At 51.9% G+C, this 19946-nt stretch overlaps 8 protein-coding genes and 1 non-coding gene across 9 annotated transcripts; 3 read left to right on the forward strand and 6 right to left on the reverse strand.

Moving 5' to 3' along the window:
• Positions 1-115: 115 nt before the first annotated feature.
• Positions 116-2685, reverse strand: POX_d04954 (uncharacterized protein; the record flags this gene model as incomplete). The annotated part of the gene is made up of 7 exons (XM_050113809.1): positions 116-642; positions 777-1146; positions 1257-1326; positions 1411-1871; positions 1921-2177; positions 2284-2409; positions 2469-2685. The coding sequence occupies 7 exons, from the start codon at positions 2683-2685 to the stop codon at positions 116-118; spliced, it is 2028 nt and encodes a 675-aa protein (XP_049968760.1).
• Positions 2686-5077: 2392 nt separating this feature from the next.
• Positions 5078-5149, forward strand: POX_tR093. The gene has a single exon. It is a non-coding gene; the product is annotated as a tRNA-Ala (tRNA).
• Positions 5150-6110: 961 nt separating this feature from the next.
• Positions 6111-7387, forward strand: POX_d04955 (uncharacterized protein; the record flags this gene model as incomplete). The annotated part of the gene is made up of 3 exons (XM_050113810.1): positions 6111-6261; positions 6363-7131; positions 7225-7387. 3 exons carry the CDS (start codon positions 6111-6113, stop codon positions 7385-7387), a joined length of 1083 nt encoding a protein of 360 aa, XP_049968761.1.
• A 330-nt stretch (positions 7388-7717) lies between these two features.
• On the reverse strand, positions 7718-8698 carry POX_d04956 (uncharacterized protein; the record flags this gene model as incomplete). The annotated part of the gene is made up of 1 exon (XM_050113811.1): positions 7718-8698. One exon carries the CDS (start codon positions 8696-8698, stop codon positions 7718-7720), a length of 981 nt encoding a protein of 326 aa, XP_049968762.1.
• Positions 8699-9738: 1040 nt separating this feature from the next.
• POX_d04957 (uncharacterized protein) lies at positions 9739-11837 on the reverse strand (the record flags this gene model as incomplete). Its single annotated transcript, XM_050113812.1, has 2 exons — positions 9739-11441; positions 11555-11837. The coding sequence occupies 2 exons, from the start codon at positions 11835-11837 to the stop codon at positions 9739-9741; spliced, it is 1986 nt and encodes a 661-aa protein (XP_049968763.1).
• A 1107-nt stretch (positions 11838-12944) lies between these two features.
• Positions 12945-13587, reverse strand: POX_d04958 (60S ribosomal protein; the record flags this gene model as incomplete). The annotated part of the gene is made up of 4 exons (XM_050113813.1): positions 12945-13008; positions 13139-13303; positions 13466-13496; positions 13569-13587. The coding sequence occupies 4 exons, from the start codon at positions 13585-13587 to the stop codon at positions 12945-12947; spliced, it is 279 nt and encodes a 92-aa protein (XP_049968764.1).
• An 895-nt stretch (positions 13588-14482) lies between these two features.
• Positions 14483-15973, forward strand: POX_d04959 (uncharacterized protein; the record flags this gene model as incomplete). The annotated part of the gene is made up of 5 exons (XM_050113814.1): positions 14483-14672; positions 14744-14891; positions 14946-15018; positions 15075-15199; positions 15265-15973. The coding sequence occupies 5 exons, from the start codon at positions 14483-14485 to the stop codon at positions 15971-15973; spliced, it is 1245 nt and encodes a 414-aa protein (XP_049968765.1).
• A 595-nt stretch (positions 15974-16568) lies between these two features.
• POX_d04960 (uncharacterized protein) lies at positions 16569-18038 on the reverse strand (the record flags this gene model as incomplete). The annotated part of the gene is made up of 7 exons (XM_050113815.1): positions 16569-16846; positions 16915-16966; positions 17052-17382; positions 17437-17546; positions 17617-17724; positions 17791-17843; positions 17960-18038. The coding sequence occupies 7 exons, from the start codon at positions 18036-18038 to the stop codon at positions 16569-16571; spliced, it is 1011 nt and encodes a 336-aa protein (XP_049968766.1).
• Positions 18039-18596: 558 nt separating this feature from the next.
• Positions 18597-19834, reverse strand: POX_d04961 (uncharacterized protein; the record flags this gene model as incomplete). The annotated part of the gene is made up of 4 exons (XM_050113816.1): positions 18597-19064; positions 19141-19209; positions 19299-19743; positions 19824-19834. 4 exons carry the CDS (start codon positions 19832-19834, stop codon positions 18597-18599), a joined length of 993 nt encoding a protein of 330 aa, XP_049968767.1.
• Positions 19835-19946: the final 112 nt, after the last annotated feature.

Here is a 19946-nt window from a genome sequence, read left to right on the forward strand (position 1 = left end):
CATCCACCAAGATCATAACCCGCACATCTCCAATAGACCTTACCTTATCCCCCCCCCCCCCCCCCCCCTCCTTCTTCAACCAAGCCACATCATCAAATCGTCAAATACCCCAACATCAACATCCCACCGACACCATCCCCCGAGATCCAACATTCGCATTCCTACTCGAAGCAGCGATCCCACTCGCCATCACCCCCTGAGTAGCCGTCGTCTCCGTAGCCGCAGAACCAACCGCCGTCGCCGTCCTAGTCATATTCATCGCTGCAGACCCTTCCCCCTCTCGCAATCCAGCATAATACTCTCGGATGATACGACTCGCCTGCTCCGCCACCCCATACGTCGACGACATCAGATGCGTGGACAGCGCAAGCGGAGGCACACTCGCATCCGCCACACGGACATTGGCCAGACCGTAGACGCGCAGATGAGTGTCGACCACGCCGCCCTGGGCACGGGGCAACATGGCGCAGGAGGAGGAAGGGTGGAACTCGGTGCCGGCGGAGCGGAGAATCCAGTCGAGCCATTCGTCGTCGGTTTGGACGGAGGGGCCCGGGGAGGTTTCTTGGGTGAGGGAGTTGGAAAGGGGGGAGGTTCGACCGAGTTGGCGGGCGAGTTTGAGGCCGTCGCGGAGAAGGACGTGATCTGTTGGGGTTTTGGTGTGTTTGTGAGTGGGGGTGTGGATTTAGTTTTTGCCAAGGGGGATAGATATGATGGATTTTCTTTTTTTTCTAGATCTTTTGAAGATGTAGGGGGTGTGAAGGGTCCCAGGAACGTACCGGCTGGATTAAACAAGTAATTGGGGTCAATGACCGGGTAATCCATGGGATTTGAAGAATTGATATAAATTCGCCCGTGGCTATACGGATGTTGGACAGCCGCGGTGATGCCCACGTCCCCGTTTCCATCGCTGTTCATGAACAAGAGCTCGATCTGTCCGATGGGGGAATCCAAGATGGTCGATGCGGTGGTGTTGCAGATGGCCGTGTATCCATCAATGACTCCGTCGTCGTAGGTGGTGTTGGGCGTATAGTGACCGATTTGACCGAGAATCTGTTTCTGAAGGTGATGCACATCGGTGCCATACATACCGGTAGCATTCACATAGGCGACGGCGGAATCAATGTAGGTGAGGAACAGCGGATTGTTCTGTTGGGACTTGATCAGCGGACGGGAATTCTCTTGAAGATGGAGTACTACTCATGCTACTACCTGTAGTAGTAGTTGTAGTTGTAGTCATAGACTCAAGGGACCCTTACCCGTTCACTCCCATTATCATAAAAGATGGACCCGGCCCTTTCCACGTTAGTCTTCCAAGTCACAGTGGCACTCTGTCCCAGGTTAGCTAAGGGTGTTTCTTTTTCTGATTTTCTCGGTATGATTTCCCGACGAGTCATGGCGAATACAACTCACAATATGATCCTGAAGATGTTGACCAACACCCGAAGCTCAGAGACCAAGTCAACTCCCGCATCGGAGAGAACGTCCTTGGGACCAACGCCACTGTGCAGCAAAACCGCCGGGGTACCAACCGTGCCGGCAGCGAGAACCACCTCCTTGTTGACCTTGATCGATCGCTTTGTTTTCCCACCGTCCGATGTGAACTCGACCGCGTATGCAGTGAGATCTTCCGACGTGGACGAGTTTCGAAACAACAGGCGAGTCACATGGGCATTGGCCAGTACGTCGTAGTTGCGTCTGTCGGGGAGAGGATCCAGATATCCCGTGCGACTATAGGAGCGTGTCCAGTTGGTCGGATTGATGCACGAGGTCGAGACTTCGGCCCCCCAGGGCTCGCCACCGTACATGTTGGAGGAGCGGGCGATTCCCATATTCATCAAGGACTTCTCCCACTCTCCCCCTGAGCAAAGGTGCTGTGTCGAGTAGGTGTTAGCGCTCATGGAAAAAAAAAAAGGTGCTCACGCCGTTCACGTACAAGCCAGGATACGAGGCGTGAATCGGTCCATCTGTGCCGTGATCGCTCGTATTCCAGGTAATCTGGGCCTCTTGAGCAATCTCCTCGGACGGCGGAGTAAAAGTTTCGCTCTGTCGCATGGCGGCGTAGAATGATTCCCAGCCCCAATTCTCAGCGCCATCCATCCCGTCGAGCATGTCCTTCCAGGCATCGATTTCGACCTTCCCCGGCCGTGTCAGATATAATCCATTGATGGCCGAGCTGCCTGTGTGGGAGGGTGATGATGCGTCAGTATGTCGGTTTCAGAGATGCGCACCTGGGAACTCATCCCCTCAGAATGATAGTCGATAGTATGTATGGGCGAAACTAACCTCCCAACACTTTTCCACGGGGCCAGTATATCTCCCGGTCGTTCGCATGGGGTTGTGGGGTTGTGTGAAATCCCCAATTCAGAGGTGTTGTCCATAGTGAGTCAAAATACGAATAAGCAGGTGTATCTGGAAATGGGTGATATCGTTAGACTCGTGGTATTGACAATTGCCCAGACCAGACGCACCTATGCGAGTTCGATACTCGTCCCCATCACCACCGGCTTCCAGGACGAGAACGGTATGATTGGCATCTTCGGACAATCGAGCACCCAAGACAAGACCGGCCTGTCCTCCCCCCACAATTACAAAGTCATACGCATCGGTGATCTGCGTGCGCGGAGAGAGTGCATAAACAAGAGGAAGAAAGATGGCGAGATTCCTCACGGCATTGGAAGATCGCATGTTCGGACAGGAATATTCAATGAGGGGGCTAGCAATTTGGGGGGGGGGAGGATTCAATTGTTTCTCTCCTCCAGAAGAATATGCAGAACTCGAACAATTTGAAGTAGAGCTTGGCTCATCATCACTTGCGAGGAGAATTCGGGGCACTTGCCAACGCCTCGTACATTCAATTGATCCACAACCCACTACCACCTATTTTTCTTTTTCCTCTCCCATTTTCGCAACAAAAATAAGGAAAGAAAAGAAGAAAAAAAAAAGGCAAAAACTTAAAATTCCCTCCACCCTCTCTGGTGTTGATGATTCGGCTTTCGTACCTGGGATGGTTATAGTCCGCAGTCCAACCCCCATCTTGGGTTGCGATTTGCTATGGAGAGGAACCCTTTTTCTCTCTCCATCACAGGCCTGTGGTAAGGTTTCTGGCCCAAAGCTTGTCCACCATGACGCTTTCCTCCTGAGCATCCTGTCCAGTCTGTGGCCAACGAGAGGTGATGACCAAGTTGGAAATTTGGATCGCAGGGGGATGGTGGGTATAGTAAAAACAAAAAAAAGAGGGAAAAAAAACTAAACCTAGAAAGGAAGAAAAAAAAAAAAAGAGAAAGACTGGACTGACCCCTGCACCGACGAACCAAAATCTTTGCACCCCGTCTCGATCCACAAATTGAGATTCCTTTGCACGATACCAATACCACCTCTCGCCCCCGCTACTAACTCGACTCGTTCCGCCCCTCCTGTCGGTGGGCGTGTCAAGTGGATCACGATATCAATTGAATCGAATCGTGTCTGAACCAGCCGAGGTCAGTCCACCGGGGGGTCCACCAGCGATCGACTGTACAGTGCAAGGTCCTTTGCCCGCCCTATTGGTGCAGGACTGGATGGGCATCGACTCTTGGTGCGTGACGGATTCCCCCTCCCTGTGGAACCGATTTGACGCAATGATAGCGTCTCGGGGGGACCCAGTCTTTCTCGGTGGACATTGAGACGCACCATATGTCCATGGTCGATGGGGGAGCAAGGCCTTCCGTCATGGGCAACGTCAACGTCGACTTGGGTCTTTGGACCCTGGGTGGAACCAAACTACAGCAACAACCAGTTCTGATCCGTGGCGGGACCAGGCTGGCTCCCACGTGAATCCCAACCTTGCTCTCGAAGCAGGTCAAGCATTTGACCATAAGTGGACGACAGTATCTCCATGTCCTGAGCACTCTGTATCCAACTGTACACTAGTGACTGTCCTCTCACCGAATCTCCCACCTTGACGAACCCCCGATCGAGATCTCGCGGCGCTAGTGTGTGTGGGAGTCGAACCCGATCGATGGACAGGCCGTCTTATCCCGGTCTAGTCCCAATCGGGCTTAGCGTTGTGGACCGTGGAAGTGGATCTGTGGCGTGGCTCGCGTCTGGTCCAGGCACCAAAAGTCTCTTTGACTGTCCCCGGTTGGGCATCCAATTTGTTTGCGATCCACGGACTGCTCCTGGATCTATCCCTATTTGTGCCTCTCTCTCTCTCTTTCGAACAAAGCGGTCTCGTCACCATTGTGACGGTGCTGACGTTGTGTGTGTGGAGAGGGAAAGGACTGGTGGGGGTTGGAAATCAGGTCCATTGATGTATACGGTAGGAGTGGGAAAAGATCAATCCTACAGGACCTATAGTGTTAGTAGGCTTAGGTTCGACAGTCAGGTTATCTGGAATGGTGCAGGTGCCGACATGAGATCTCCATGGAATCAGATTTGAATTTTTTCAATTTCCAGGTCCTGTACTCCACGGCAGTCATCATGCACGCAATGTCGTTTACTGTTCGAGTGGACTGGAGAAATGATCTTTGCGGCCACCCCCCCCCCCCCCCACCACCTGCACCTGGCTCAAATGGATGGCTGAAGGTATACATTCACCAACATCATGGTGGAGGTGATGTTCTGGTTTCGTTTCATCCACTGAGATGTCCTTTCGCCTTGAAGGTACATGAGTAATACATTGTACACCTCCCGTTACAAGGTGTCGAAAATGTCCGGTGCAATGGATATATAAGGTACTGAACCTAAGACGCTCAGTAACATAAACATCCCGCCCTCCATCCAGCCAGACCTCCAACAAACAAGTCAACTACGTCCACGAGTCAAATCTTCAACCTTCCAACGCCCTCGCTCGATCCGATCGTGTGCTGGAATGAATCCTGGTCCCCGACATCACCCTTTTTGGATCACAATAGACTTGACCCGTTCACGTGGCCGGCCCGTTTTTGAATCTCGTGCACGTGGGACTTTTTCGTCCTGGCGCGCGGGTACTGATCGGATCAAAGGAGGGTGCCGTGGACATGAGAACCTTGCTTTCATTACCCAGCCACATTACATCGAGATTGATAATACAACGCTCTAACTTCTTTGTCATACAACTGGGCTTGTGGTTTAGTGGTATAATACTCCCTTAGCATGGGAGTGGTCCGGGGTTCGATTCCCCGCGAGTCCACTGATTTTTGTCCTTTTTTACCCAATCCTCCCCAAGTAACCCCTTCTGAAACCCCTTCTGACTCCCTGTACTTTTTTTCTGTCTTCTTAGAGTGGTGAAACCCTCCGTCGAAACCTCGCAATGTACCCAGGGAATCGGATTTCCCACCGCGACCCATCGTTCCCGCGTCGACGGTCCAACTCCAACTCCCCCCCCCCCGGAAGACCCGGACAATACAGTACTGCCTATTGCCCACCCTAGATGTGAATCCCCTTCCGAGGATGTACCTCATGCGCCTTCGTTAATCAGATTGTCTTTTTGGCCCAAATCAGACCGCTCATCAAAGGGGTGGAAACAGCCTCGACTGAGGGTCGACTCAAGAGTGTACACTTTTTTCCTTCTTATTTCTTGAAAATGATGCCTCTCCTTGCAGGATTGAGTGTTGACATAGCCTGGCATCCGGCATGGTATGGCCTTGACAGTGCAAGACCCTGGGGCCAACTGGCGGGTGGGTTGCGGGGTTTACTTCTCCACTGTGGGATAGCCGAGGCAGGGTTGGGGTAAGTACAGCAAGTCCAGTAGGCACTGGAGCAAAAGGAACACTCCGATGAGAGGACAGAGCCCAAGGAAAGGAGATACTGCGTACCAATAATGCAGTGCATAACATGCACATGGTTGGACCACAGCGTGGGGCACAAGACCAGAGAGAGAGAGAGAGAGGGGAAAGACAATCATCTGCTTGTAGGATTGGTAAACAAGCCCCCCGCCTCCATACCGATCAGCATTCACAGTCATTCGTATTGGTCTCCGGGGGTTTAAATGCAGTGGATGGTTCCCTCGACCCTCTTTCAAATCCTACCTGTTGTCCCAGTCAAAACAAGAGAGAGAGAGAGAAATCAACAAAACGGGAGGAACAAGAAAGAGAAAAATCTCATTGTCGAGCCCTTCCAGCGTGTTTGTGTTCTTGCCCAGCACCGTCATCATGGAATTTTCTCAATATACCGGCCCCAGTCAAGACTGGCTCGCGATCGAGTCCACTCTACCTGCGATACCGCCATTACCACCCACGGAGCTGAGAGACCTTGTCAATAAAGGGCGCGAGGAACTGGCTGCGGAAGGCATCAAGGACATCGGTATGTATGACCCATGCTTCCATGCCGATTCCCTTCTCTGCCAGATGCTTCTTTGGCCATCGACTGATTCGTATGTCTCGTGGCAATCCCTTACGAATCAGCATCCCAAGTTCAAATCTACAACTTCAACGTGACCACGCGAGACGGGGCCACCCTGCAAGTATGCGTCTATCGACCCGCCGACATCGCCGCGTCCGAGAAACTGCCCGTCTACATCCATCTGCACGGTGGAGGCTTTCTCTTCGGCACTCTCACCTCCGAAGATGGCATCTGTGCGCGTATCGTGGTCTCTCACATGCAGAACCACACCCCCGTGGTCGTCTTCAATGTCAATTACCGCCACACGCCCGAGCATCCATTCCCCACCGCATGGAATGACGTCGAAGATGCCTTTGTCTGGCTGCATGACAATATGGACCGGATCGGCGGTCTGGCCGACCAGGTCGTGGTCGGCGGCATCTCCGCTGGCGCTCAATTGACCCTCTCCTTGACCCTGACGCAATTATACGGTGATAACGAGCGGGTGAAAGCGTGCCCCAAGATCCGTGGACAGGTCCTGATGATCCCCTGCCTCGTGCAGAGAGTGCACTATGGGTCTCGGACGGAGATGCTGAGCAGTCCCGAGGTCTCGAGCTACGTGACCTGTGCTGATGCACCGATCTTGCCCGTCAGCAGAATCGAATTGTTCATGAAGTTGCTTGATCTGGACAAATATTCGGGTGCGGATGCGGCTAGGAACTTACGCCTGAATCCGGGTAATGCCACCGCGGACCAAGTCAAGAACCTGCCTCCTACCACCTTTGGGATTGCCGGAAATGATCCGCTTCGTGATGAGGGTCTCCTCTTTGCCAAGTTGCTCTGTGAGAATGGGTGAGCCAGACTATCTTCCCCGAGGATCTGGGAGGAAAAGCGGGGGAAAGAAAAGGATGACCGGATGATTGCTAACCCAAGTCTTGCGTCCAGAGTACCGGCCGATGTTCATGTATTCCCCGGTGTGCCCCACGGATTCAGACGCTGGTTCGGCAAGCTGCCTGCTGGACGGCGATGGGACAACGTGATGGCTGGTGGCATCACCTGGGCTTTGAGTAATCCGACCGCAAAGCCATTTGAGATCAAGGCTGAGTGAGGTATGGGCTTGAGTTGGTCAAAGAGAAAAGCTTTCCCCTTCTACCCCATCACCGCCGCCAGTTCAAATTCACTGGCTGGTCGAGCTGACCATTCTGTGTTCATGTTCATGGGGATCCTCACGATGTCGTTCGAGGGTGATGAACGTACTAATGTCATTATATATATGTGTGTGTATCGGCGAGCGCGAGAGTACATATTTGTCGACTATCCAGCCGGTTGGAAGCCGGTTCATAACGTAGCGATACACAGTACAATAGCTCACATGGGCATTAAGGTGGATACTGATGTCGTTATAGAACTGACAGGCCCAGTAGCCTGGCCACACACATCAACAGCTCCAAGGCTTTGTGCACATGGATGCTGCTGTGTGTAGTATTTCCTTGAGACGCCGATTCTCACTCTCCAAAGCCGACAACCTGCACTCCATCATCGCCCAGAGCTCCCGTAATTTGACCTGTTCCGATTCAATGTCCCGGACTCGCTGGATCCAGAACTGCTTATCCTCCTCCAGTTGCTGCGCACGCACATGTTCCTGTAGCCGATCCGCCAGATCTTCCGAACAGGAAGAGCGCGGTGGTCCAATAACCACGCCTTCCAAAATCTGCCCGACCGACTCACCCGAGCCACTCTTGCACAGCGAAGTGGACGAGGACTCCAACGAGACAACAGGCAACACCCGCGAGGATGCAGTGTTCAAGGCTCCAAAGGCAAAAATGGTGCCCTGCTGCAAAGTGTCCCACATCCGCAGCCCGGCGCCATCTGCCGCAAGTAGACGGGCAATCTCTTTGATTTCAGACGCGCGCTCATCTCCGATAGAACTTCGGCTCCCCGGCAGGATTTCCGTGGCACGGGTGCCAAGTCTTTCATCCGTCGCAAAGGGTATCATGATACACGCAAGAAGCAGAGATAAGGCCGGGTCCACGGTCCTCCCTTCCATGGCTTGATATGTATGCCAGGAAAACATGATCTGAATGTCAAGGTGCGTGAAATAGGTTCGGCCCTCTTTGAACCGGTACAGAATGGTTTGCGCGACTATCAAAGTCTCCGGCGATAGTCCCGGTAAAGAAGAATTTCGAGACCGGGTGACTCGCTGCGACGCTGGGGGTTGATAGGGGTCAGGCTGGGGGGTTTTCCCCTTGGACCATTTCCTTAAATCCTCGGCGACACGGCACTCTTGCTGTTTGCGTTGGGCATAAATCTCCTCGTTGGCCAGCTCCTTTTTTGTTGTTCTGTACACAAGCCACTGCAGCGTTTTCGGCAAGGGTTTACAGCGTTCACAGTCGCAGTCGGCAAGATGCTGTCGTACCATTGGGTCAAGAAAATTGCTACTACGAAGCAAGCAATTCTATTGAGAGGTCTTGAATGCGGAACTCGCCCGTCAATGGTGATGTTGATCTGGACACTGGAAGAAGCGTTTGCTGGCACCAAATGTGGACAAAGAAACGTGATGGCCTTGGCGTTGCAGGAGCAGTTGAATCAGGACCCAAATGTGGTGTGCAAGTCGACAGTGAGGGAAATGAATCGTATTGAAATCAATTCAATGCCTTTTGCTGACCACAGGTGTGGCGGAGGGAGATACTGGGAGTGTCGAAGAATCGACTTTTCAGATGAAAGAACGAGGCTGACTAGTGCTGAAAGGCAGGCACGCATATCATTGGTTTCACATTAATACCAACAATCAGACTGCGCGTCTGAACGAGAGTATTTAATCAGATGCACCCACCTTTTGAGAAAGACCTTAAACAGAAACCATGCAAAGAAGAATCGGGGCCCTCAAAATCTGATATGCCTGGTACACGGCCTGATGTCTCAGCTTCAGAAGCATAATGTAACTGAGCAATGCCCCGGGTACCTTACGTACCGGGCTGTATTTCGGAGGTGGTCGACAAAATTCAAGACAGGTTCAGGCGAACAAAGGAAACGAGTGCAGCCTCCGAGTTCTTTCTCCAATCGGTAAACAGTCTACAGACTCGGGAATACATTTTTGAATTGACAAAGCCAAATGTGCTTGATTGTCTGAGTGAAATTGCAATGCCCATAGGGCAAAAGTTGCTAACATTAAGTCATTAAGTCATGGAGGGTCAATCAAATCCCAAAGACCTCTCGAGACATTATCCCGCTGACTGCTGATTCGGGGGAAGGAAAAAGAGACAGTAAGAGCAGAAGAGACAAGGCAGATAAAGAAACGCCGTTGCAATGGACCACATGGGATCACACCATTCCCTGGAAAAAAAAACGCCAATTGAAGTCCGGACAGATGTGCGCGACTGGGTCGAAATAAACGCCACCCAAATGCTGTTGTACGAGAGGGGGGCATGTGTCTGAGAGAAAGACATGAGAGGAGATCGTTCATGGGATCTCATCTTCTGAGGCGGCAGATCGGATGGTCTTGTTTTGTCTCTGTTTCTGTTTCTGCTTCTGCCGGTCCTCTTTGTTCTTCTTGTGTATCACACCAACCGTCTTCTGGACCTCAAAGTTGGCAGTGTTTTCCAGATCTGCGCGATCCTCGGGACTAAGTGTCTGAGCCTGCCCGACACGTCCATAAAGCATGCGCGATATTGTGCGATTGGTTTCGGTATACTGTTCCCGGGAGATGGTCTTGGAGCGATAATGGGGCTTCAGCGCGGTACTGACCATGCCTCGAATTTCCGATTTCACATCGGAGGCAGGACCCGCACTGCTAGATGACACTTGTGCAGGTCGAGGTCGGGTTCTCTCACCGGCTGATCGTGGGATACGAGAGCGAGGGCGATGCGACTCGTCCGACGATGACGAGGATGGCTTGGTAGGAGCCGGGGAGAGGGGACTCCCGGAGCATGAGACCTGGGGTGAGAAGGAAGGGGATGAAGGTTGAACGGGAGAGGATAGCCGAAGAGGAGACAAGGGGCGGCTGCGTGGAAAAGGTGGGGGAGTGGTAGAGGAGAGACGCGGAGAGGACTGGTGGGAAGACATGGCAGATGTCGTTGGGGAGGAGGGTCGCGGGGAGACGAGCTCGGCGGGGGCAATGGATGTTGGAGCCGGTGGCATGAGAGGCGTAGTACGCTCAGTGGCGGATGCATCTTCGACTTCTTTTAACAAAGACGAAAGGAAGCTGGGTTCCGCTGAATGATCTCCATTCAACCGAGCATTTGTCCCAGAAGATTGCGCAGTCGAGCTCGTGCTACCAGCGGAGCTGCTGCCGCCTCCTATACCACCACTTGCACTGGCCGCTCTTGATGACTCCCCGTTGCGTTGCGCGATGGCGGCGAGTTCCTGAGGTCGCCTCGTACGTGGCCTCTTGAGTTTACGCTGGGGCTCTGAGGGCTCAGGCGAGGGTGACAGTGTTGGCTCCTTGCGTTTACGAGCAGCACTGGGGTTATTTTCGATTTCACGAGCCCTTTCGAATGCGTTCCAAGCTCGCATTTCTTCAAGAGACTCCGGCTCAGGTGTGGGATTTCTAGGCGCCCGCGGACGTGAGGGTCGGGCCGACTCAATGTCAAAAAGGGGAGCACTGTCACGAAAACGATGCCCCCCGCCCTGTCGCTCCGCGACCTCGAATCGGCGTTGCCAGGCACGAAACTCGCGCTGGTTTGCCTCTTCGCGTCGCCGTTGCTGCAGCACACGTTGTGCAGCGCGGTCGTCATCGAATGGGAAATCTAAATCGAAATTGAGATTATCCCACACGGCTTGCCACACACGAGCCCAGTGCAAAGAACTCGCCTGATTCCTGCTTCGTACCAGACGCTGCTGTCCCCGAGTGCGGCTGTCCCTGCGATCACTCGTACGGGACTGTCGACCAGGCCCCTCTGAAGCAGGTTCGATTGCACGTTGTGTTTCACACGTGTCGCAGTACCACGCCCCCGAAGGCACTCCATCTAGCCCCAGACAATACACGTGAGAGGGAGCATCACAGCCGTCGCACAGGAGGAGAACGTCTTCATTGTCACACTCCCCGCATATTGTGCAAGGTTGATAGTCGACGAAGTCGTCATCGATGTAGTCGACCACCATGGACGGGTCGATTTCGGCGACCTGGACTCGGTCTTGGACAGCATACGATGATGTGACAGGACCTGGAGTACAGACAACGAATCAGCCTCTACTTCAAATCTCAAATGACTTTTGATCCCTCGCTGGGTTCGGCACCGAATTCACTTGTAGCAGAGGGTTTGGAGAATATACATACCGCCGGGCCGGGCCTTCAACTCAACCATGTTGAAGTTGCGGCGGCATATTGGACAACTGTTCGCCCGTTCTACCCAGGGCTTCAAGCATACGTTGTGCAGTATGTGTCCACAGGGGAGCAACTGGGCTATCTCGCCCGAGCTTTCATCGTCATCGGGCGCCGGGGCCTTAGCCGCTGGGTCAGCAGCATCGTGGAGATCGAGTCTTGGCACCGGCTCGACCGCGAGAGGGTCACTGGCGCTTTCGCCAAGGTCTCCTAGGCAAACAATACAAGTGTCGGACATGGACAGAATAGAAGATACGGATCAATCGGTTGGCAAACGGCATGAAGCATCGAAACGAAAGTGAGGAGAGAAGTAAGTGAGGGAAGAGTGTGTAGATTGTAAAGTGGAGAAGCGGCAGCCGGGCCTTTTGAAGGTGGGCCAAGGATTTCGGGTCTAACGCAAAACAGGGCGCCAACGTGACGGAGGCGAATCACCCGCCAGAGGGCACATGCGAATCAAATGGCTGAGGGAGGACCAAGGAGAAAGTCAAGAAAGGGAACGATGACCCAAACATGGACAGATTTCTGCGCTACTGAGATCCACAGTGGGATGGATTAATTCCAAAGGTACTCAGTTCAGGGAGAGTGACTCGGAACTGCAGGTGGATGCTGATCTGGTCGACAGAGGCCATCTGTAGTTCCAAGTGAGCGCACGCCGGGCGCTGCAAGGCGCCCTGGGCGGCATGCACGGCCGTATCTGCGAATCTTGATTTTACGCAAAATGTCAATACGCAGAACAGAGTCTAGAAAAGCAAAATGTCTACCAAGCCATTTATCGGTCGCATATTTGAGGACCGAGTGAAGCTGCTTCACCCCAGCCACAAGTTGGCATCAAGTAGCCCGCGCGTTTCTGTGAGCATGTTGTCCTAATTCAGTCGCTGTCGTATATCGCCGTAACGATTCTGAAAGGATCGGAAAGTGGCTTCGGCGTGCTTGATCGGAACATGAGATATCGGTTGTGATGCCTTCTGACAATACCGACGCAAAAAGCAGACACGGAAAGCATCAGGATTGTCAAATGGTTCACGGGTGACGAAATCTACGGATGTTTCTTTTTTTTCATTGACTCAGCGTAGGAGAACGAGCGGACACGGTCGATCGCGACAAGGCAGAACGTCGATGATTCGAGTTTGTGAGCAGGTTCCGACCGGGGTCGGAACATGAGGAGAAATGGTCACAGAGGAAGTGAAGTCGAATTTTTTGATGGTCAGGGATGATCGCATGACAAACTCCAGATTACGTATAATTTTGCGAGGAAAAAAAAGAGGGTATTTTTATGATTCCGAAGTTTTCATTTTTGGTATTCAAGACGTAGCCGTTAAGAGAAAGGAAAACATGTTTATCACGCTTAGATCTCAACGATCTCACGAAGACGACGGATGGTGGAGCGGGTGGCAGCAGCGGCGGGGGTACTGTTGAAAAAAGATGTCATGTTAGAACGCCCATTGATAGCTGGAAGCCACAGCTTGACTCGTGTCCGAGCAGCGGCGTGAATCCGGCAGATTAAATCAAGCTCCATCATCGGAGCGAGGCGCGACTTACGAGACGGTGTAGGCACCACCGGCAACGGTCTTGTTGCAGCCCTTGCACTCCCAGATACCAACAGCCTTGCGCTTCACGGTGTTCTTTCCGCAGAAGGTGCAGATGTAGCGGGCGTGCTGCGAAACTTCGGCCTTCTTGACCTGCTTACGCAGAGAGGCACCGTATCTGTCGAACAGAAAAAAAATCCGAGGTCAATATCGAAGGTCTGAAGAAGGGGAAAGCGCCAGAGTCGAATCCGCTATTTCGTAGACGAATGCGAGATCAAGATGATCACGGTGTGGAAAAAATCGAGGCGCGAACGGGGATTTTCAGGAGGGTCGAGCATACCTGGTACCGTACTTGCCGGTGATACCGACCTCTGTGGAAAGGAGTTAGCAATGGCTTCAACGACGATCGAGTGAAGGCTTAGATTTCGATTGTTTGAACATACTCTTGGTGCGCTTGGTCATCTTGGCTGTATGGCGGCTGTTGAGCGTGAAGATGGATAGCGAAGTGTTCAAACCCAGGCTGTAAAAGAGCGGTTGTGGGTGGGCTCGCTTAGGGCTCGAAGCCTTGGCGGAGTGCGGTCACCTGATCTGAGTAAGGCGCTGATGCAACCAGTCTTTGATCCAGAAGAGGCAGGCGGTAACATTCAGCCCACGTCTGAATTCTGCCCCCAGCTTCCATCCTCCGGCTGAAGTTCCCAGTGGGCTTCTAATCATGTGATCTGCAAATCCACTTCTTCAAGTGGGCTTCCAATAGTGTGGCCTCGTCGGTGTTGTCATGAGTCTCCGATGGAGCACAGACCACCTGGCTTTTCCTTTTCCTTAGGCTACCTTTATGGATGTTCATCGTATTTCCTGTTCATACAAACAGATGTTAAATCATAAGCGTCAGAGAGCACATTGCATAAGATTTGTGCTTGGCACCTACAATGTATTTTTTTTGAATCAAAGTTGAAACCCGCTGGTCATTTTCATTCAAACTTTCTACTGCAGAAACGCCTGGTTTGCAAAAATGTCCAGCCTGCGGGTACTTGACCCCCGGTGCAAATGCCGTCGGTCCTGATCGCCTGAACTTATCACGTGAAATAGTTGCGCCCTGCGCGACGAGCAAGTAATACCTTGACGACTGCATTACTAGTCGGACCAGCTCGGTATCTAATTAGTGTGACCATCGGAAATTCAAAAGAGTCTCGAAAAATCACTTATTGAGTGAAACTGCGTCTTCATTTTTCTCAAACCATTGACCTCCCTTCACAGCCTGAGGTCTAGGTAGCGGTGGAGATTGCTAGTAGTTTTTCTCTCTCGAATACAACGACGTCACCTCTTGGTCCATCTCCGTACTCCGGCAACTGCTTCAAAAATGACGTCCAACAGACAATATGATCTGGTTTTGCTGGGACCGACTGGATATACTGGTCGTTTCTGCTCGGAACACATTGTTCAAAACCTCCCTACCGATCTCAAATGGGCGATCGCTGGTCGTTCGCCGCAAAAGATTCATCCCATTGCCGATGAGCTCAAGAAGCTCAATGCAGATCGGATCCAGCCCGGTACGAGAAATTGTCAGTGAGCGAAGAAGAAATATTTTTTTTTCTAACATTCAATCTGGCGATGTAACAAGATGTTCTCGCCGTGCAGCTCAACTCAGCCGAGTTAAACGACTTGGCGCAGAAGACAAGACTAATCATCAATTGCGTTGGACCTTACCATCTCTACTCAACACCGGTGGTGGAAGCCTGCGCAGCGCATGGCACTCACTACGTCGATGCGTGAGTGACTTTCCACTTCATGTGCCTGTCCTTTTTTTTGACGAAGATTTGTAGCACTGGCGAGACGCCGTGGGTGAAGCTGATTATCGACAAGTACCACGAAAAAGCCAAGAGCAACGGGGCAATTGTAAGTGTGATGTCTGAGGTGCGAGTCAAGCATTGGCTGCTGCTAACATGCACCAGATTATCCCTTCAGTTGGTGTCGAAAGTGCTCCAGCAGACATCCTGGCCTGGGCCCTGGTCAAGCACGTTCGCGAGGAAATGGCGACTCAGACCCGTCAGATTGACTGCTGTATCAAAGAGATGAAGTGAGTGTGAAACCTCTCCTAACCGATTTTCATGGCTTTGGAAATCCCTAATGACACACTTTCAGGACATCGGGCGCCAGTGGTGGCACCTTGAACACCGTTCTCAGCATTTTCGACTGGCTCCCCCCGAGCGAAGTGATGAAGTCTTTGAATCCCTTTTCACTCGCAGCATCCGCGCCACCAAAAGATATCCCGAGCGAGTCCCTGATCTCTAAGCTCATCGGTGCTCGCTGGATTCGTGATCTGGGCACAGTGACTACCTCGCCCTCCGGCATCGCCGACGTGACCATCGTGCATCGCAGCAGCACCTTGATGCCCGAACTCTATGGCAAGCGGTTCTTCTTCCGCCAATTCTTGCACGTTCGAAACTCCCTCATCGGCGTTGCCGTGCACGTCGGCTTCCTCGTGGGCATCACTCTTCTCATGATTCCTCCTATTCGCGCGCTGGTCCGCAGATTCGTCTTCGCCCCAGGCCAGGGTCCTTCTTCCGAGGCGTCCAAGCACGACCGTCTCGAGTATCACGCGGTTGCTACCGCTGATCAGGAGGGCCCCTCTCCCAAGCGAGCCTTTGGAAAATTCAGCTTTGACGGTGGCATGTACCTACTGACTGGTCTGCTCCTCGCAGAAGCGGCAATCGTTATCCTCAATAACGAGGAAAAGGTGAAGAAAGTTTCGCGGGGTGGTATCGTCACATCGGCAACTCTGGGTCAGGACTTTGTCGATCGTCTTGAAAAGGTCGGATGCAACATTGACACCAAGACATTCCAGCACTAATATGCTTACTCTTTTATGGGTTATGTTGGTCAAATTTTGTCACTCTTTAGGTTAGTTTGTTTAATTTGAGGGCTCCCAATCGAAGGAATTGATATGATGGAAACGGCCACTACTCTATGCGTGAAAGAAATCCGCTCGTATTGGCAAGTAACATGTAAAAAAAAAAAATTGAAGTACGCCTTAAAACGTTTATTCAAGCAATATCCATCTGCCGCACCTTGACTGCTACCTGGCTCAGACCGAATAGCTCTCAGCTTCAAGCACTGTGACGGAGACTGGCCTCAGGTATTGAGACGAGGTGAATATGGAGAGGTCACAAACGGAGTCCTGACACAATCTGAGAGGACCGAGGCCGGAGAACGGAGAGATATCTATGTAACAGAATATCTTAGAACGGAGGTGAAAAGCTTTCAAGGTACATCATGCACTCGCCCAGACGTTCCCTACCGCAGATGATAGAGCCCTCTATCTACAATTCGAAAACATTCGAATTTGCCACTATATTCAGAACTTCAAAGTCGTCGGGCCACGGTTAAATTCTTAACAATATCTGCCATTCCTGCGGGCATGAATGTTGTGTTTCCACATCAAGACTTCAAAGCTTGCCCAAACGGCCATCAGCAAAAACAACATCCTTCATCCAAGTGGAAATAATCCTGTTAACATCCTCAGGCTTCTCCCACAGTGCCCAGTGAGCCGTATTGACCTGCTTCATGGTCATATTGGGGACGTGCTTGGCCATGGATTTGCCCAGATGAGGCGGTAGGGCTTGGTCCTTGAGCGCCTGGATGAAAAGGACGGGAATCGTGATCTTGCGATCCAGGATGGCGAGTTCTTCTTCATAGTTCACACGGCGGGTACGGTACCAATTCACTATTGTCAATCAGCGGACTGTTTTGCACGAGCGTCGATAAGCCAAAAAAAAGAGAAATGAAACTTACAGGGACCATGCATTCCATGGCGCGAGAATTCAGTCGCGTAGTAGTCTAGCTCCTGTTGGTGTTTGACAGCGTCAGCATGTGTATGTTGTCGAAGTCTCTTCCAGATCGCGTCTGCAAGATTATGAATGCTTTCTCACCTCCTCACTCAGCAAGCGCGAAGGCTTCAAGGACGGCAATTTGTCCAGCAAAACGCCCTTCTCGGCATCGAAGCCGACCTCTCCCTTCTCTGTCCGTCCACCGTACATGGCAGCCAAGAACTGCTTGATGTCGCTTTTGGTGTGGACAACCTTTTCGACATCGCCATCAGCAAATTGAATCTGGTACCTGAAATGAGAAGCCGAGTTGTTCACGAGGTCCTCAATGGACAAGTATGTCGGCTGGGGACGTGCATACGGCACGCAGACGGTGAACAGATGACTGATCAAGTCTGGATGCCACAAGGCAATTCGATAAGAGAGCGCCGCACCCCTATGGCAGAAGCTTAGTTTTGACGGCTGGAGTGCTCCTTTTTTTTAATCTTACCAATCGTGGCCACCCAGAATGATCCTGGATTCGCCCAGATGGGTAGCGAGCGCTTTCATATCATCGGCGCAGCGCTTGTGAGAGTAAAGAGCAAGCTCATCAGGTGCTTCCTGATATTCATTTCGTGTTAGTATCAGCGAAATGAGTAACCGCCTGATCTTTCGACGAGGAAACACGCACAGTTCGACCATATCCAAGGCAGTCGGGTGCGACAACTCGCAATCCCATCTCCACAAACATTGGGATCTGATACCGCCATCCCATCGAAATGTCTGGGAATCCATGGATCTGGGCATTAAATTAGCCATCAAATTGACTTCAGGTCAGTGTCAATGAAAGCGAATGGAAATCTACCAGGAAAATTGTAGCCCGATACTTGCCCGAGTCGGGCTGACTGAGAAGGTAGCCTGTCGCCAGGAGTCAGTCGTCAGAACATATAGTCCTTGGAAAAAGTATTCCATGGTCTGATTGTGCAAATTTCTCCTCTTGGTCTTCTCAGAATGAAATGCGTGCTGAAACTCACCATACTGGCGACCATTCACGGTGGCCGACTTGTACTGGATACGGGGATCACCGGAGACACGTATCTTGTCCACCGCCATGTTTGAAGGTTGAATTGAAGTTGGAAAAAAAAGATCTGTGAATGTACGTAGCTCAAGCTGTTAGATTGTAGGTTCAAGATCTATCAAATCTTGCAGAAATTGACAAATATTTAGGGCAGTCGCTGATCGCGTCTGGTCAATAGCTTGCCAACGAAGCATAGACTGCACGAAATATCACGTGAGGCTTACCGGGCGTCAAGACAGAGCCAAATGTGGATATTCTGTAGCTAATTGATATATTTCAACCGAGCAGCTAATAGACAGGGTCGCCGAGTTGCTTCCCAATGGCTCTCCACAATCGGAGCGCTGAAGAGGGGAATGTTGTTTAAGAGCAAGCCGAGGAGCGGGCGGCTCTGAGACCCTTCGTCATACCTCGGCTGTGGAGCTGCCCAGGAGCCCCAATACCATTTTCTCACTGCAGCGTCACTGGGGTGGGGAAATACGCAAAGACTCAAGACTATGTCGAAGAGGATGGAAATAAGGCTAGAAAGTAAAAAGGACTTCCGGAAGCTTTTGAGACAATCAGAAGGAGGTATTCTACAAAGCCAGTCAAAATCGCTAATAAATCACCGTATCCTCATTATCCTCCAACATCTCGTCGCCATCGTCATCGTGGTGTGAGCGATTTCCCTCTTCAGCATCGGCAGCACCAGTGGCCTCTGAGCGAGGTGCCGAATCAGATCCGGCAGGAGTCGGTGGCTTTTCTTTGGCGGGAGATTGCGCCGCGACTGTAGAAGGATGGTCGTCTGATTTCGTATCAGCCCCAGGCTTGTCAGTCGAGGCTTGCTCCGAGCTCGGTGCCGCAGGCGGCTGGTTGTGTGCTTCTTGTGGCCGCTCTTCGTCCACTCTCGATTCAAGCGGTCCTGTCTCCGTTGCTATTGATTCAATCGGCTCATATAGGAAAGCTTTGGGGGGATATTGAGCCTCGAAAGCGGCAACTTCTCGTGCAATCGTAGCTTCTGCCTCTTGAATTTGTTCTTGAATGATAGCTTCATCTCCGGGTCGTAATTGCCAAGGCTTGTAGTACTGCAAATCAGAAGGTAAAGAATATTAGCGTCGGTGCATGTAGACAAGATCAGACTCGAGAATAGGCTATTCATACCAATACTGGCTCGGTTCGGGTCTTGAGAGAATGTGCCATGGCGATGAGGGTCTCATGTCGCGTTCGCATCTAAAATTGTCAAAAAAAGTGTCAGCCATCCAACTCTGCTCGAGTTCAAAATCCATCCAATGGCAGTTCCGAAGGGGCTGACGACGTACCGCCTCTTGTTCATAGAAGGGCGTCTCCTTCTTGCGGATCAAATCACGCCGCTCCTTACGCCGCTTCTTCAAGCCATCGTATTCATCGGCCTGCGACTTCAACTTATCTTGCTGCCGCTTTTCAATATCAGCGCGACGCTTCTGCGCCGCCGTGGTCGAACTTTGCGAGAGTGTGCCCAGCAACCCGCCAAACAGCCGCTGCCCGCGCTTGCGATCTTCTTCTCGACCTTGACGATTGGGTCTTCGCTCTGTTGGACGATCAGGGACCGACGGCCCGGGAGAATGCTGCTGTCGGCGCGCATCTGGCGAGAGGTCACCCTGGGAGCTCAGGCGGCGGCGCTTGGGGTCGTGCTCTGATATAGAAGACTGCCTCCGTTTGGTTGGGAGCTCAGGTGATTGTGGAATGGTCTCTTGCTCGGGCACTGCCACAGCTGATGCAAGAGTTCTGCGCGGGGCAAAGATGGTAAAGGTTAGCTAACATGGCCAGGCGCATTCAGCAGTAGCGAATGAAAGGGACCATCTCACCCTTCTGACATGTTGAAAAAGCTAGACTGCCAGAGATCTTGGTGGATTTGTACACGCTCAACAGTTCAAGGCTCTATACTGATGTCGTAGGAAGCTTTGAATTCCACAACTTGCCTCAGTCTC

The sequence above is a fragment of the Penicillium oxalicum genome, chromosome IV (genome assembly GCF_001723175.1).
Source record: "Penicillium oxalicum strain HP7-1 chromosome IV, whole genome shotgun sequence".
NCBI classification, from domain to species: Eukaryota; Fungi; Ascomycota; class Eurotiomycetes; order Eurotiales; family Aspergillaceae; genus Penicillium; species Penicillium oxalicum.